This window comes from Cebus imitator, unplaced genomic scaffold (assembly GCF_001604975.1).
Source record: "Cebus imitator isolate Cc_AM_T3 unplaced genomic scaffold, Cebus_imitator-1.0 Scaffold28, whole genome shotgun sequence".
NCBI classification, from domain to species: domain Eukaryota; kingdom Metazoa; phylum Chordata; class Mammalia; order Primates; family Cebidae; genus Cebus; species Cebus imitator.
In genome coordinates, this window is record NW_016107343.1 from 4,657,155 (window position 1) to 4,676,156 (window position 19,002).

General features: G+C 38.3%; 1 protein-coding gene across 7 annotated transcripts in view; it reads right to left on the reverse strand.

The window, feature by feature from the left end:
- SIK3 (SIK family kinase 3) overlaps positions 1-19,002 on the reverse strand; it is a 245,081-nt gene that overhangs the window by 88,523 nt on the left and 137,556 nt on the right. For all 7 annotated transcript variants that reach the window (XM_017523349.2, XM_037736656.1, XM_017523354.2 and 4 more), the window contains exon 3: positions 18,800-18,863. In XM_017523349.2, coding sequence (XP_017378838.1) covers positions 18,800-18,863 — 64 coding nt within the window. The remainder of the gene's footprint in view (positions 1-18,799; positions 18,864-19,002) is intronic.

Sequence of the window (19,002 nt, forward strand, 5' to 3'; positions counted from 1 at the left end):
CCCCATCCCCACCTGAACTCCGGAATTCAAGGTTATCCTTTAAAATCCAGCTTAAAGGTTGTTTCTCTGAAGCTAACCCTAACCTACTCACCCGCCCTAGAAAAACTCCTCCCTAATTTGTGTTTAATGACATTTGGTCTATCTGCCTATACGACATCAGTGAACAACTATATTACAGTAATTTCTTATCCTGTGTGTCTTCCCTTCTCGCCCAGGGATTTTTGGTCCATGGATGGGTTTCTATCCATGAAGCACTGCAAGATTTAGAAAAATATGTACAGTATGTTTCTGTTTGTGTAGGAAGGAAGGGAAAATACAAACATGCATGTGCATGTATGTGTGTGTGTTTGTTTAGATTTTCCAAAAGGAATAATGTTAAGTAAATGGTTACTTATTAAAAAGGTGTGGAAGCCAGACATATGAATGCACCCTGTTTTGTAGCTTTAACTTTGGAAACAAATAATGTCTTATATAACTGAAACAATTCAGAATTGAATCAAACAGAAGAAACAGTTCTAAAAATTGACAGCAACCTGTAAAAAATCAGCAGATTCATGGTACATAATACCTAACTGTGCATACATAAAGTTAAGGTATTTTGCTAGAACAGCCCAAATAGTAAGACAATTCTTCATGGAATCTATCCTAAGAACAAAAAGAACCACAGGTCTCCTCATTATACGTAATACTACTGGTATTGCTTTCAATCAGTCAGTCTCTCCCCTCACTCACATCAATAATGTGATTATGTTAAAGTTACCTGGAACCACAATTTTCAACATAGGAGAAAAGAGAAATAAAGATATAATATTTAAGAAATTAAGTAAAAATGCTGAAATCTTACATTTTAATTGAATGTTGGTATAAACTCATGTTTCATTTTCCTCCCTATTAAAAAATATATATTTCATAGCTCTGTCCCCTCCTCTAAGCAACAATAACCAAGTACTGTAGCACTAACGAGCATCCCTGGGGCCCGTATTCTGGTCTTTAAATGCTATTTTCCATTTAAAGAAACCAGAGTTGGCCAGGCACAGTGGCTCATGCCTGTAATCCCAGCACCCTGGGAGGCCAAGACGAGCAGATCATTTGAAGCCAGGAGTTCAAGAACAGCCTGGCCAACATAGTGAAACCTGTCTCTACTAAAAATACAAAATTTAGTCAGGTGTGGTGGTGTGCGCCTATAGTCCCAGCTACTCAGGAGGCTGAGGCAGGAGAATCGCTTGAACATGGGAGGCGGAGGTTGCAGTGAGCCAAGATCACACCACTATACCCCAGCCTGGACAACAGAGCGAGACTCTGTATCAAAAAAAGAAAAGAAAAAAACCCAGAGTTGCTAGGGGAAATGTTTGATTCCAGGTCTGGGACAGGAAATGTTCAAGATAAGCATAGGACATCTTGCCTAAAAGCAACGAAAATATCATACTATTGAGATTACATCAAAAGGACACAGGAGTCAGCCTGAAGAGGCTCCCATTGGCTAAGTGAAATAATTTCAGCATCAAAAGAAGAATGACTCAATGGACTGAAGCACATCAAATATACTAAAATCCATAATTGTGTAATTATATTATAAAACAGAAAACCAACTTCCTTAGTCTCCACTGGAGATTGCTAAAGAACCAATTCATTATTCTAAAAACTGATACATAAAGGAAAAAAGGAATCAAGCATTTATCTTGTCATTACCATAGTTTCTAAGTAGTTTATAAGGCAAAGTTCTTTATAGAAGAACAATAACTCATAAATGTAGAAAGAATGAAAGAATTCAAATAATCACCATTTTGCAACTTTTAAAAATTTTGGAGATGGAGTCTCGCTCTGTCACCCAGGCTGGAGTGCAATGGCGCAGTCTTGGCTCACTGCAACCTCCGCCTCTTGGGTTCAAGTGATTCTCCTGCCTCAGCCTCCCGAGTATCTGGGACTACCGGTGCATGCCACCCAGCTAATTTTTGTATTTTTAGTAGAGAAGGGGTTTCACCGTGTTGACCAGGCTGGTCTGAAACTCCTGACCTTGTGAGTCCCTCCTCCTCGGCTTCCCAAAGTGTTGTGATTACAGGCGTGAGCCACAGATCTTGCAACTTCTAATGAAATAACTAAGTAACTAAATGACAGGAGTAGGTAAAACATTAGGCAAAAGATTGAAGGGAAACTTTATAATTATAAAGATCATTTTTGTGAACAATAACTAAACCTGCAGATTATTGTAAATATCACTAAAAGTGGGAAAATCAGATATTATACAACTCCTGAAGTGATGCAATAAAAAACTATGAAGTACTCCTGCTTCCCCTCTAAAAACTGAACTAATCAAATTCCTAAATATAACTTCCACTTTCCAAGAAACAGTGAACTAGAAGAACATGCTGAATGACACAATAAAGATATGATCAGCCAAATTCCAAATGTGGGAAAAATTTTAAGACAATCCAGTTTCTTACATAAATAGATAGCATAGAAAAAAAGTAGATGTTGGTAGGGGAGGGATGAGGTTACGGATCATTTAAAAATTTAGATTATAAAAAATTCAAGACACTTCAATTCAATGGATGTATGGATTTTTTGCATCATAAGTTGTACAAGCTATAAGGAGATGTTTTCAGACATCTGCAGAAAACCTAAACATGCCCTGGTTATTACATGATAGTAAGGAATTACTGTTAATGCTATTGTATCAAAGAATGGTATTGCAGACTTTAGTTTCGATTACTAAAGAACAGCTGATATTGCATTTACCTACTATAGAAGCTGAACTCTTTGTAGACACTGGATAATAACAAACACAGGGTTATGATTTTTCAGAGAAAGTAACTGTTAATATAGGAGCCAGGCAAAAATATTCCTTTAAGATTTTTTTTGTTTGTTTTTGGAAACGGAGTCTCACTCTGTCGTCCAGGCTGGAGTGCAGTGGTGCGATCTCAGCTCACTGCAACCTCTGCCTCCCAGATTCAAGTGATTCTTGTGCCTCAGCCTCCCAAGTAGGTGGGACGACAGGCGTGTGCCACCATGCCCAGCTAATCTTTGTATTTTTTAGTAGAGGCGGGGTTTCAACATGTTGGCCAGGCTGGTCTTAAACACCTGGCCTCAAGTGATCTGCCCATCTCAGCCTCCCGAAGTGCTGGGATTACAGGAGTGAGCCACCATGCCCAGCGCTTTGGGATTTATATATAACCAATACAGCAAAAATAATTTGGTCTGTTCTCTGGAGCTCTTATTTTTCTGGCATGGTAGAAATGGCCGGGTGATCAGACTATAAATGAATGTTTTACTGTAAAGTGAGGTCAAAGCACAGGTGGCTTCCTCACACATCTTGAGCCAGTTACAAATACAAATGCTGGTTACAGACCCACTCCTGCCAGCTCGCCTCCTTCATGCCTCTCTCCACTGGCACACCCCTGGCGGGGCATTAAAAAAAAAAAGAAGAAAAAAAAAGAAATGTTAGTCATATCTGATATTAAGAAAACAGAACAAAAAATGAAAAATAATAAATTGGAAATTAATTAGGGAATTAAATGCAAGTCAATTATTTTGATTCAGAGTGCCTAAAGTTCGGTGGCATGGTTACTCACTTCTATTAGGAAAGCCTTAGAAAATAGCTAAATTTTTAACAATCAAAGGAGTAAATAACTTGGTGGGAAAATGGTAGTATAGTTGTAAAGACATAAAGAATGCTGAGGATTAAATAAAAGCATGTTTAAAAAAAAAAAAAAAAAAAAAAAAAAGAGAAAAAAAAAAAAAAAAAAAAAAAAAAAAAAAAAAAAAAAAAACCACAACAAACCAGTACATAGTAGTGTGTTCAAAAAATGAGTTGGTGGTTCTTGAACTTCCAGGCAGTCACAAGGTAAATTAACTTATGTGAAACACTTAACACAGTATCTTGTACACAATGGTTATGCAAGTTAGTCTTTCTGATCCTCTGTCCTAATAGTTTCTGAGTGACCCATGGCATAAATGAATGGCTTTGTGAGAAGTTCAGAGTTCCACACATGTTGGCACCATTAAGAAATGTTATTTTTAAGACACTGAGAATGTTCATAATAAATCATAAACGTTTCAACAGACTGCTCTTAAATTACTCATTTGTTTTAAATGCCCATGAGTTCTGCCTGGTATTCAGGAAACTTGACTTGATAAAGTGCTGGATTTATGACTTCACGGTCTCAAATAGGAAGTTTGGGGATATATATCTAAAGATATCACAGGGTGGAAGTTTTAAATTGTAAGTTTAGTGGTTTACAAAACTAACCAGTTTCTCAATTCTGTTTGTAACATTAAAAAAAACCCACATTGTCATCACTGCTCCTTCAAAATATAAAGCTGAATAGTTTGCAAAAACAAACTTTATAAGTCACTTGAATGAGTAACAAATACTCATTAAATAACCAATTACTAAGTCTATTTATTGCGCTGCTTAGAATTCATCATCTTCAATATGTCTTTCTCTATAAAGTTACCCCCAAAAACGGTGCTTTTCCCATGTCAAAAACTCATTTAACTAAAATATGCTATAAAATAACATGCAAATTCCATGCTTGACTTGGTTATATTTCATTCTGACACAATGAAATACATTTAGTGAATGCCTACTATATGTTAGACACTGCATTAAACAAGGAAGACACAGATGAATAAAACTTAAATGCCATAATCAGCAATCTAGTAATATTCTTTCATTCAGTTAGTATATTATTCAACTTATCAATAAATATTTATGGAACATGCATTCTCTGTGGGCACTACTTTAAGTATTAAAGATTTAGCAGGAAACAAAAATCACAAAGTTTTTAATGGCACGTAAATTTTACTGACTCAAGACAGTAAATAAAGAAATAAATATATGTCAGTTCGTGATAAGAACCAAAAAGAAAAGTAAAGCAAGACAGAGGCTACAGAGCAGTGGGCCAGTAGAAAGAGTGAGATTTCAGACAGCATGGTGAGCAAAGACCTCTCCAATGAGATAACATTTGATTAAGAGACTTGAAGGAAACAGGAGAGACAGCCATGTGGACATGTGAGAAAAGGAGAATTCAGGAAGAAGAAATAGAATATATGAAGGTCTTAAAGTGGGAATACAGCAAAGGATTTAATGAAGAAGAAAGAGATGCCAATGAGAGAAGCAGAGTGCGAGGAGCTGTGGTGAGAGACTGCTGGAGACCAGATTATATAGTCTTACAGGCCACAGTAGGAATTATACATGTATTCCAAATAGATGGGGAAGCCAATGGAAGTAGCTGAGTGGTAAGATCCCACTTGAATTTTAAAAGAATCCTTCCAGCTATAATAGGGGGGTGAGGGCAGATTCAGAGAGACTACTTAAAGCCTACTGCAGTGAAGACATGATTGTGGCTTACACCAGACTGGTAGTGATGGAGGTGGTGATAAGTGATTGAATTCAGCATATACAATCTTCCCTCTCTATCTGTGGGTACCATATCCATGGATTCAATCAACCCCCTTGGAAAATAGTCAAGGAAAAAGAAATGGATGGTTACATCTGTACTAAACATGTATAGACTTTTTTCTTGTCATTATTCCCTAAACAATATGGTGTAAAACTATTTATATAGCATTTACATTGTATTAGGTTTTATGAGTAATCTGAAGATTATTTAAAGTATATAGGAGGATGTGCATAAGTTATATACAAATACTTCACCACTTCTAAGGGACTTGAACATCTGTGGATTTTGGTATCCAAGAGGGTCCTGAAACCAATCTCCTAGAGATACCAAAGAAGAACTATATTCTGAAAGTAATCTCAGCAAAATCTACAGACAGGTTTGACATAGGTATGGGAGGAAAAAAAGGAAATCAAATCAAATATAATTCCTGTAAGATTGTGGTGTGAGTAACTTGATGAATGAATCTGCCCTTATTGAGAGGGGGAAGACGGATGAAAAGAGAAAGTTGGTAAATAGGAATCAAGTGTTCAGTTTTGCTAATGTTAAAAGTGCTATGAGATACTCAAGTGCAGATGTGCAGGAAACAGCTGGACATACAAGCTAGACTTCAGAGGAGCTGTCACAATGCACGATGAAGATTGAAAATTTGGGAGTCAACAGCTTAATGGATCATATAATCAAATAAGGAGTAGATAGGCATTGAGAAGAAAAGATGTCCAAGGACTGAAGCCAGGAACATTCCAAAATTTAGACGTAAGAAAGATGAGGGAGATCTGGCAGAACTATCAGTAGAAAAGTGGTAGGTGAAGGAACTAGAGTCTAGATTACCAGTAAAAGAGACTTAGAAATGAAAAAAAAAATTATTTCAAAAAGTGCTATAAAGAGATACATTCAAAGTGAAAAAGAAAAAGGCAATTAGCTATCTGGCAAAATCAGAGCAGCATTCACAGAGGGAATAACATTTGAGATGGGTCACAAAAGTTATGGAGGGACAAAGGACAAAGAAGGGCAGCAGGCCTTTAATATCTGAGCCGACAAGTCCTATTAATAATCACCTTTCCGATGAACTCCTCTAAGACTATCAATTCCTTTACAGGCCTCTTGAAGAAAAAAGGGACAATGTTCCACCAGGGATTAGGAGGTAACATAATCTCTTCAAGGTCTCCACTAACGGTATTACACCAAGTTCTTGGGCAGCTGGTATACTCCCTTTCTGCCTCTCTTGCCTTCACATACATCAAAGACACTGACTGAAACCTAGTTTGTAGTCTACTGCGCCCTCCACTCAGATTCCGCCGTCACCTAGGCAATGTAAACATCAATCAACTTATTTGACGGTTAACCTTCTTTCTCTCCAGTGACCTAAAACTCTATCAATGTGCAGCAACTATTCCTATAGCCACATCTTGGACTTGTCTTTGCTTGACATTATTTTACCTCTGAAATTCTAAACTTCCCCCTCTCTTATCATAACCTTCTACATTAGCACTATCAAGTAAAATACAATGTGTGCCATTTATATAAGATTTTCTAATAATCACATTTAAAAGTAAAAAAAAAAAAAAGTACTCGTTTTGAAAATCAGTAACTTACTTTAACCCAATACATCAAAAGATCATTTCAGAATGTAATCAATAAAAATAATAGCAATAAGCCGGGCACGGTGGCGCACGCCTATAATCTCAGCACTTTGGGAGGCCAAAGCAGGCAGATTACCTGAGTTCGGGAGTTCAAGATTAGCCTGACCAACATGGATAAACCCTGTCTCAACTGAAAATAGAAAATTAGCCGGGCATGGTGGTACACGCCTGTAATCCCAGCTACTCGGGAGGCTGAGGCAGGAGAATCACTTGAACCCGGGAGGCAGAGGTTGTGGTGAGCCGAGACTGCACCATTGCACTCCAGCCTGGGCAACAAGAGCAAAACTCTATCCTGATAATAATAATAATAATAATAATAATAATAATAATAGCAATGAGATAGGGTACCTTCTTTTTTTCATACTAAGTCTTCAGAATCCACTGTGTATTTTATATTTACAGCACATGGCAACTAAAATACTAAGTTGTCTATAGCCAAGGTGTAATATAGTTTTATCAAAATAAGAGTTTTGTTTAACAGAAAAATATTTTAGACTCTGCACAGTGAAGAACGTGGCCTTGCCCAAAAGAAGGCCTGGCCTTCCCTTGGCTTCTGGGAAGCAATCTCTGGGTTCTTGGAATGTTATGTCTGCTAGTAGTGTCTCTGTTTGTCTGGGAGCCTTGGGTCATGACAGAAAGTCTAACAACATGATTTAGGCTGGGATTCACCATACCCATATAGTTTCAGGGTAGAGATTAGATATACATTGCTGGCTACACAACAGTGTGACTTGATGTGTGGGCTTTGGGTCACAAGCATCAGTTGACCTGGACATACAGATCAATCATGTGAGCAATCAATCAATCAGTCTTATGTAAAATAAAAACACTGAACACAGAGGCTCAGCTGAGCTTCCTGGACAGGTAGTGCTCTGTACACAATGTAACACATCAGTACCAGGAGTGTAACACATCTTGCATCCACATGGAAAGGGTAACAAAAGCTCTGCATTTGGTACTTCTCCTGGACTCTGTGCTTCCTTCCCTGGCTATTTTAATCTGTATCCTTTCCCTGTAATAAACAAAACTGAGAGTATATTAGCTTTCAGTGAATTTTGTGAATCCTTCTAGCCATTTATCAAACTTAACTGGTTTGGGCAGTTTCTCGAACTTGTAGTTGACAGCAGAGTGAGGGGTGATCTTGGAGACTGTGCTCTCTAAGTTGGTAGTTGGCAGACTCTCATAGTTGACCTAAAACTCTTATATAATACCTCAGTTTGTAAATTAAATTCAAAACTCAGTTCCTCAGCTGCACTAGCTACATTTCAAATGCATAATAGCAACATGTGGGACAGTGTAACTTATCATGCTGGGCAGTGTAGTTTTAGACTTTCATCTCTCCAACCTTCTTATGCCCAACACACTTGCTTTTCAACTTCATCTAGACTTGTAGATCTATGAATTCTTTTTAAATCACGGAGACAGAGTTTCACTATGTTGCCTAGGCTGGTCTCAAATTCCTGGGCTCCAGTGATCTGCCCGCCTGATCCTTCCAAAGTGCTGAGATTACAGGTGTGACCCACCATGCCCAGCCAGCTTTAAAAGTTCTTATTTAAAATCATTCATCCTGGTCTCTCACTTGCCTCCCTAACCCCACTTCAGCCTAAGCCCAAAGGCTCGCACTTTAATGACATTACCACTAGTGGCCTCAAAACCCTTGTCAAGTGTCACCTCTTCATTTGCACATGTCTTGTAAACTCCAAACATGGAATCAGTCCAATTGTCTGTCTTATCCAATTTACACACAGGTAGTTGAGAATTGGTGGTAGGGAAAAAAAAAATCACTGAATTCTGTATAGTGGAATAACAAGCTAACTGTTTCCTATCTCTAGGGCCTTTAATCAACTCTTTCACTATTCTTAATCACCCCCTCTCTCATTCCTCCCTGCAGCTAATTTCACTTTCTCCATGCTGATCCAGGTCTCTACCCTCTCACCCTTAATTCACCTGATAACATAATCTGCTACTCTAAATAGAAAATTATATGGAAAGCATGAAACATCTTTTTCACGTTCTTCTACCCAAAAAATTACCTACACCCACATGCATCCTTTCCTTCTATCCTTCTTGATGTGCAAGGTTAATTCCTTACAATTATGCTCATACCTCAACCATCTCTAGTTCCTCATTGATCTTGCTTTAGAGATTGTTTTCCATATCAATTATTGTCAAACTCATCTTCTTCACTACTGCATCTTCAACCTCAACCTGTAATCAAGTCTCAGATTTAAACAAATCAAACTAAAACAAACCCCTCCTTGTTTCTTGTCAAGTATCAAGAGGGTCTGAGATCTAGCCATTTTTGCAAGCTAATAATTCAACCTGCCACAATTACATGGATGACGGCAGAAGATAGGCAACCCCTAGGTTAGAGACAAAGGACTTTGTTACTTAGGGCACAGAAAGCAGCATGAGCGTCAAGGTATTTGCTTCAGTTTCCTAAGCCCTAATGTTCACATGGCACTGCAAAGAGGACGCCTGCACACACAGTTGGGTGCATTACGGGAGAACTGAGCTTGGAGTTTTGGGAATCTTTCACACTGGGCAATAAACAGACCTATCTTTGAGCTGTAGAGGGAGATAGTATCTCTATCTTTCAAGGCTGCTAACTATATAAACATCCTTAAGAAAACAGTCTACAACAAAGGCAGTCAGTGCCTTCCTCATTAAGAAATGTGAGATACTCATGGAGAATTCTCTCCCAACAACCCTGTTTCCTGTATAAACTACTGTCTTCTCCCTTCTTTCCTTCAGAGCTATGCTTCTCAAAATAGCACCCAATGCCTCTACTTCTTTAACATCTGTCTCCACCTTTGCCATTTTATTAATATTTCTCTAGCCAAAGTCAAAATGGTATCCTGGTTGCAAATTGCTAGTCTTTATTTGGCCTCTTGCAGCATCTGAACTCTTGACTGTTTGCTTCTAAAGCTCTTAGTTTTCACTTCCACATATATTCAACTTCTGATTCTTCTATTGTTGGGACTGTTCATTGTTCATATCTTTTGCTGGGCCTCCTTTCTCTGACTGCTGTGAACATGTTGTAGCATGTTCTCTGATTTTTCCCTTCACTCCCTCTTCTGATTCTGCTCTATGCTGTCCTTGAATGATCTCATACACTCCCTTAATGTCTGGGCATTGGGTCATCACTATCAGTTGACCTGGAAACAGAGATCAACCATGTGGGCAACCAATCAATCAGACATATGTAAAGCCACCTATATGTTAGTGACTATCAATGTTTTATATTCAGCCAAGCTCACCCTAAACTCCAAAACTATATCCTGAATATTTCTATATATCCCTAGCTGAATATCCCACCATAAAATGCTATATGCCATTCCCATTCCCCATCCATATATCCCACCAAATTTTTCATTTCCCTCTTTAAGCCTTCTATTCCTCCTCTAATTTCCTATCTCTGATGACAACACTATGATCAATCCAATAACCGAAGAAGAGAAATGGAGAGTTACCCTAGACAAGGGAAAGGGAAACTATAGCCCACGGGTCAAATTCAGTCTACTCTCTGATTCTTTGAAATGTATTTAAATACAATTCACATGCCCTAAGTTTGCCATTTTAAAGGGCAGAATTTGGTGGTTTTAGCACATTCACAGAGTGCTGCCTCTTTTGGTAAATAAGCCTTCACTTTTTTCTTTCTTTCTTTCTTTCTTTTTAAAGACAGGGTCTCACTCCGTATCCCAGGCTGCAGTGCAGTGGCACGATCTTGGCTCACTGTAACTTCCACCTCCCAGGTTCAAGCGATTCTCCTCTCAAGGAGCTGGGATTACAGGCGCCTGCCACCACACCTGGCTAGCTTATGTATTGTTAGTAGAGACCGGGTTTCACCACATTCGCCAGGCTGGTCTCAAACTCCTTACCTCAAGTGACCCATAGGCCTCAGCTGCCCAAAGTGCTAGGATTACAGGTGTGAGCCACCACACCCAGCCTATCCCAGCACTTTGCAAGGCCAAAGCAGGTGGATCACTTGAGCCCAATATATGAACAACCAAAATCCAAAACTCCAAAATCCTAAATGTTCCAATGAGTATTTCCTTTAAGCACATGCGAGCCCTCAAACAGTTCTAGATTTTTTTTAGCACTTTAAATTTCAAATTTTTGGATTTGGGGTGTTCTATCACCTTCTTCAATTTCCTTTGGCAGCTATTCCAAAATATTTCAGCACACAAATAGTTTTCAAAATTGTCAAAAAATAGTACAGTCATGAACTGCCTAATGCCATTCTGATCAATGCCAGACTGCATACATGACAATGATATTCTTTTTTTTTTTTTTTTTTTTTTTTTTTGTTTTTGTTTTTTTTTTTTTTTTTTTTTTTTTTTTTTTTGAGACTGAGTTTCACTCTTGTTACCCAGGCTGGAGTGCAATGGCGCGATCTTGGCTCACCGCAACCTCCGCCTCCTGGGTTCAGGCAATTCTCCTGCCTCAGCCTCCTGAGTAGCTGGGATTACAAGCACGCGCCACCATGCCCAGCTAATTTTTTGTATTTTTTAGTAGAGACGGGGTTTCACCGTGTTGACCAGGATGGTCTCGATCTCTTGACCTCGTGATCCACCCGCCTCAGCCTCCCAAAGTGCTGGGATTACAGGCGTGAGCCACCGCGCCCGGCCTGATAATGATATTCTTATAAATACGATTATAATAAACCTGAAAAGTTCCTATTGTCTAGTGAAGTCATAGCTGTTGTCACGCCATGGCACAGTTGTTTTAAAAAATATATAAATTTAGTATAGCCTAAGTTTACCGTATTTACAGTCTACAGTAGTGTACAGTAATGTCCTAGGCCTTCACATCCACTCAGCACTCACTCACTGACTCACCCAGAGGAACTTCCAGTCCTACATGCTCCATTCATGGTAAGTGTCCAATACAGCTATACTGTTCACGATCCTTTATACCATATTTTTACTGTATTTTTCTTTAACATACCATAATGTTTTTTAGAAAACTGGTATAATACATCACATATTAAACCAATCCTGGACTATGATTTACCCCCTGGAGATTGTTATTGTCATTGATGGGTTTTTTTTTTTTTTCTGTTTTTTAGTAACCTTCCAGCAAATTATTTTAGAATCTAACTTCTCATGGTGTGCCACTGTTGATTTCTCTGCTAAACTGTTGTTTAAATTCTTCTTTTTATTTTTTACCCTGGCTTCCCTGAAGTCATCCCCATGTCTACACAGCTAAGTAGTCAAGCCAGGTGGCCACTCATCCTCTGCTGATGAGTCTGCTCAATTCTCAGATGGTTTGCTGTGCAGTTTCCTAATAGGTCTTGGGGTATGCCCCATCCCAATCCTTCCTCCAGAATGTATGATAATAGTTCAGGGTAAAATTCAGTTCCTTACTCACTCACTCACTCTTTCATTCATTAATTCAACAAACATTTACTGATCATTTCCAGCAGTAAGTATTTCAGTTCAACAGTAAGAACTAGAGAGCAAAAATAGACATGGGGATACATGGTGGGCAAAACAGACATGGTTCCTAAAAGAGACATGGGGATACATGGTGGGCAAAACAGACATGGTCCCTAAACTTGTGAAGTTTGATGTCTAGTGTGACAGAGATACCATTAAATAATTACAAAATTAAATATGAACTATAGCTGATATAAATGCTATTAAGAAAGAATATAGTACAAGAAGAGGGTACAAAGGGGAGTCTGGCCAAGTCAAATAAGTCACATAAAGTCCTTCACTATTGACCCTTCCCTCTATTACATACACCCTGTATTTAACCATAGTAAACCTCTTAAGGAATATGGAATATGCCAGGCTATCTCTCATCTCCAAATATGTTGAACATGCTACAGCATGTCGGAAATACCTTGCTCTCCATAGTTTTACATTACTCCTTTGAATCCTTCATACCACATGTGATGTTCAGATAGGTCACTTGATTTCATTGAGGCTGGTCAGATCCTCCATCATATAAGTGCTTTTCCCCTTTATAAATGATTAGGATTTCATGGGGAGATAGTATGAAATTGTGCCAATATCCTGTCCTCATCTGTATTAGTTTAGTAGGGGTGCCGTAACAAATTATCACAAATTAGATAGCTTAAAACATGTTAAAATTTCTTCACTCACAGTACTGGAAGCAAGGACTGCCTTACAAGAGCTCCTGAAAGAAGCACTAAACATAGAAAGGAACAACCAGTACCAGCCACTCCAAAAATGTACCAAATGGTAAAGACCATCAACACCATGAAGAAACTACATCAACTAATGGGCAAAACAACCAACTAGCATCAAAAAGGCAGGATCAAATTCACACATAACAATAATAACTTTAAATGTAAATGGGCTAAATGCCCCAATCAAAAGACACGGACTGGCAAATTGGATTAAAAAGTCAAAACCCATCAGTGTGCTGTATCCAGGAAACCCATCTCACATGCAAGGACACACATAAGCTCAAAATAAAGGGGGGGAGGAAGATTTACCTAGCAAATGGAGAGCAAAAAAAAGCAGGAGTTGCAATCCTAGTCTCTGACAAAATGGACTTTAAACCAACAAAGATAAAAGAGACAAAGAAGGGCATTACATAATGGTAAAAGGATCAATGCATTAAGAAGAACTAACAATCCTAATTATATACACACCCAAAACAGGGGCACCCAGATACATGAAGCAAGTTCTTAACAACCTACAAAGAGACTTAGATCTCCCACACAATAATAGTGGGAGACTTTAACACTCCACTGTCAATATTAGACAGATCAACAAGACAGAAAATTAACAAGGATATCCAGGACTTGAACCCAGATCTGGATCAAGCAAACCTAATAGACATCTACAGAACTCTCCACCCCAAATCCACAGAATACACATTCTTCTCAGTACCACATCACTCCTATTCTAAAACTGACCACATAATTGGAAGTAAATTACTCCTCAGCAAGTGCAAAAGAACGGAAATCATAACAAAGAGTCTCTCAGACCACAGTGCAATCAAATTACAACTCAGAATTCAGAAACTAACTCAGAACCACACAACTTCATGGAAACTGAACAACCGGCTCTTGAATGCTGACTGAATAAATAATGAAATGAAGGCAGAAATAAAGATGGTCTTCAAAACCAATGAGAACGAAGACACAAAGTACCAGAATCTCTGTGACACATTTAAAGCAGTGTCTAGAGGAAAATTTATAGCAATAAATGCCCACATGAGAAGCAAGGAAAGATCTAAAATTGACACACTATCATCAAAATTGAAAGAGCTAGAGGAGCAAGATCAAAAAAACTCAAAAGCTAGCTAGCAGAAGACAAGAAATAACTAAGATCAGAGCAGAACTGAAGGAGATAGAGACACAAAAAACTCTTCAAAAAAATCAATAAATCCAGAAGCTGGTTTTTTGAAAAGATCAACAAAATACAGACCTCTAGCCAGATTAATAAAAAAGAAAAGAGAGAATAACCAAATTGATGCAATAAAAAACGATAAAGGGGATATCACCACCAATACAGAAATACAAACTACCATCAGAGATTACTACAAACAACTATCTCTATGCATATAAACCAGTAAACCTGGAAGAAATGGATAAATTCCTGGACACTTCCACCCTCCCAAGCCTAACCCAGGAAGAAGTCAAAACCCTGAATAGACCAAAAACAAGGGCTGAAGTTGAGGCGGCAATTAAGAACCTACCAACCACAAAAAGCCCAGGTCTGGATGGGTTCACAGCCGAATTCTACCAGACATACAAAGAGGAGCTGGTACCACTTCTTCTGAAACTATTCCAAACAATCCAAAAAGAGAGACTTCTTCCCAAATCATTTTATGAGACCAACGCCATCCTGATACCAAAACCTGGCAGAGACTCAACAAAAAAAGAAAACTTCAGGTCAATATCCATGACGAACATAGATGCAAAAATCTTCAATAAAATCCTGGCAAACTGACTGCAACAGAATATAAAAAGGCTTATCCATCACAATCAAGTAGGCTTCATCCCAGGGATGCAAGGTTGTTTCAGCATACGCAAGTCTATAGCGTAATTCACCACATAAACAGAACCAAAGACAAAAACCACATGATTATCTCAATTGATACAGAGAAGGCCTTTGACAAAATTCAACAGCCTGTATGCTAAAAACTCTCAATAAACTATCCCCATCAAGCTACCTATGACCCTCTTCAAAGAACTAGAAAAAACTACCTTAAACTTCATATGGAACCAAAGGAGAGTCTGCATAGCCAAGAAAAGTCTAAGCAAAAAGAACAAGGCTGGAGGCATCATGCTACCTGACTTCGAACTATACTACAAGGCTACAGTAATCAAAACAACATGGTACTGGTACCAAAACAGAGATATAGACCAATGAACAGAAAAGAGGCCTTGGAAGCAATGCCACACATCTACAACCATCTGATCTTTGACAAACTGGACAAAAACAGCAATGGGGAAAGGATTCCCTGTTTAATAAATGATGTTGGGAAAACTGGCTAGCCATGTGCAGAAAGCAGAAACTGGACCTCTTCCTGACACCTTACACTAAAATTAACTCCAGATGGATTAAAGATTTAAACATAAGACCTAACACCATAAAAACCCTAGAAGAAAACCTAGGCAACACCATTCAGGACATAGGCATAGGCAAGGACTTCATGACTAAAACACCAAACGCATTGGCAACAAAAACCAAAATAGACAAATGGGACATAATTAAACTCCAGAGCTTCTGTACAGCAAAAGAAACAATCATTAGAGTGAATCAGCAACCAACAGAATGGGAAAAAATTTTTGCAAACTACCCATCTGACAAAGGGCTAATATCCAGAATCTACAAAGTACTAAAACAGATTTACAAGAAAAATACAAACAAACCCATTCAAAAGTGGGTGAAGGATATGAACAGACACTTTTCAAAAGAAGACATTTATGAGGCCAACAAACATGAAAAAATGCTCATCATCACTGGTCATTAGAGAAATGCAAATCAAAACCACATTGAGATACCATCTCACGCCAGTTAGAATGGTGATCATTAAAAAATCTGGAGACAACAGATGCTGGAGAGGATGTGGAGAAACAGGAACACTTTTACACTATTGGTGGGAGTGTAAATTAGTTCAAACATGTGCAAGACAGTGTGGCGATTCCTCAAGGACCTAGAAATAGAAATTCCATTTGACCCAGCAATCCCATTACTGGGTATATATCCAAAGGATTGTGAATCGTTCTATTATAAAGACACATGCACACGTATGTTCACTGCGGCACTGTTTACAATAGCAAACACCTGGAACCAATCCAAAGGCCCATCGATGACAGACTGGACAAGGAAAATGTGGCACATATACACCATGGAATACTATGCAGCCATAAAAAATGGTGAGTTTGTGTCCTTTGTAGGGACATGGATGAATGTGGAAACCATCATTCTCAGCAAACTGACACAAGAACAGAAAAACAATCACCACATTTTTTCACTCATAGGCAAGTGTTGAACAATGAGAACACATGCACACAGGGAGAGGAGCATCACATACTGGGGTCTGTTAGTGGGGAATAGGGGAGGGACAGTGGGGGGTAGGGAGGTTGGGGAGGGATTACATGAGGAGAAATGCCAGATATAGGTGATGGGGGGATGGAGGCAGCAAACCACATTGCCATGTAGGTATCTATGCAACAATCCTGCATGTTCTGCACATGTACCCCAAAACCTAAAGTGTAATAATAAAAAATATATAACATATATAATATATATCATATATAATACAGATATATATGTGATGACATGATCTTTCTTCTCCCCAAATTACCATTGTTTCTCTACCAATAAATGTCTTTCTGAGATAAAATATCTAACAGGAAGCTCAAAGACTTGGGAAATGTTTGATTTTTTATAGAATAAAACTTGTAAAAAGGTGTCTTCCAGCCTGAGCAACACAGTGAGACCGCCCCCCAAACTCTACTAAAAATTTAGAAATTAGCCAGGTATGGTAGCACACACATATAGTCTCAGCTACTCACTCAGCAGGCTGAGGCATGAGGATTGCTTCAGCCCAGGAGTTTGAGGCTGCAGTAAGCTAAGATTGCACTATTGCATTCCAGCCTGGGCAACAGAGCAACACCTTGTCCAAAGAAAAAGCATTATCTAGATAATAAAATTTTCTATTTGCCTTTGTATACATTTGTGATCTTAGTCAAGGCAGGGTTATCATAACATGTGCCTGGAATGTCAGACCGCAGTATAGTCTCCCAATAACATGACTGCTATTACTCTCTCTCCAAATATTCTCTCTCATGCTTTTACTTTCTGGTTCATACATTTCCATATAACTGTGCCCTCCGGGAAGACTACCTTGATCTCCAAAAGTTAACCAAACTGCCCTCTGCATACTGTTCTCTACTATACCGAGTTTTACAGTTACCATTCTCATCTTCAAAGTAATATGTTGATTTCCCTGACTATTTCCATCAGATTTCTCCACAGAAAGGAAAACCAGGGTCTTAACTGAGTCAGTATCTCCAAGGAACTGATTGGCATATAATTATCCTACATAATGAAGGGCTACCATACCTTCTTGACAAACAACGTTATTCTTCAAATCTTGTAATGCTTTCATTTCTTTGAAATAAAGTATCCCCTCCCACACTATATTGAGTATAAATTTTATTCTATCACCATTAGCTTTACCATAAACTAATCATATATACAAAGCCAATTAAGAAACAATGATACCTCTTTTAAAAAGGACTAGCACTTATCCTAAAGATACTGTGACACAAAAAACATTAGATCGCTAGGGAAGCTTTCAAATGCACATACACACACACACACACACACACACACACACACACACAGCCACGAGTGACTAGTCATTAATAAGAAGATTCCATTTTACAAGTGATTCCATGCTTTTAAATACATTTTATCGGCATGCAGGAAGGAGCAAATGTTTGATATATTTTTTTTAATTTAAATTGTGTTCATATTTATAAATTGTTTAAAAATAAAGAAATTAGACAAACCTAAGGTATATAAACAAACTTTTCTCTGTAGTTAGTTGCCAAAAGAAAAAATAAAAGACACATCAATTTAGAATTGGAAATTTACCCTTTAACTCTACTTGACTCCATTTATCACTGTTATTAAAAAAAAAAATTTTGTCAGTTTTTGCCACCTTAAAAATCAGATTTGTCAGTAACAAAGTCTCCTGCTTATTTGACATTGTGCTAAAGCTAAGTGTGAGAGGAAAAAATAGTCACTGAAGGCACAACCCCCAAAATTACAAGAATCACTGAGGGGAACTATGAACACATGGTAAATAATACAGTTACATGTTACACTTTAACGAAGTTTCAGGAATTCATTCAGGTGAGATTGTTTGCTCCAAGTTGCTCTTTCTCACACAACAGAGGCCTGCACACATGTGGGAGTTCTGTCGCACTTGCTAACCTCAGTCAGAACCTGCTAACAGGAAAGACCCTCAGTCCCATGTTCAGAAAGGATGCTTGTTTTTGGAGATCTTTAATCTCAACTGTCAGCACCTGACTGAAATAAACAAAACACCTTTGCTAAGGAAACAAATGTGTTGAAGGGATTTTACTAGATTAACCAAAACAAATTAAAATGACTTTGTGGTTGATAGAAAATGACAGGACTGAAGAACAGCACCAAGTGACAGCAGCTCAAGGGACAAAGGCACTGGACAGCTATTTTAGGTTTGCAATAGGGTGCTCAATAGCTGCTTAAAGAATGCAATAAATGTACTTACCAAATATTTCCCCTCCACTAGCATGTTCTGTCACCAGATAAATCATCCGTTCTGTCTCCATAACCTGGTGCAAAGGCAGGAAAGTGACAGACAGTGACACAAATGACAGGCTGATACAGGAAGAGAAACTAATGACTCCTCTTTTCTCATTTGAAATATTAATAACCACTATGGATTAAAGGAAATTTAAAACATTTTGAAGG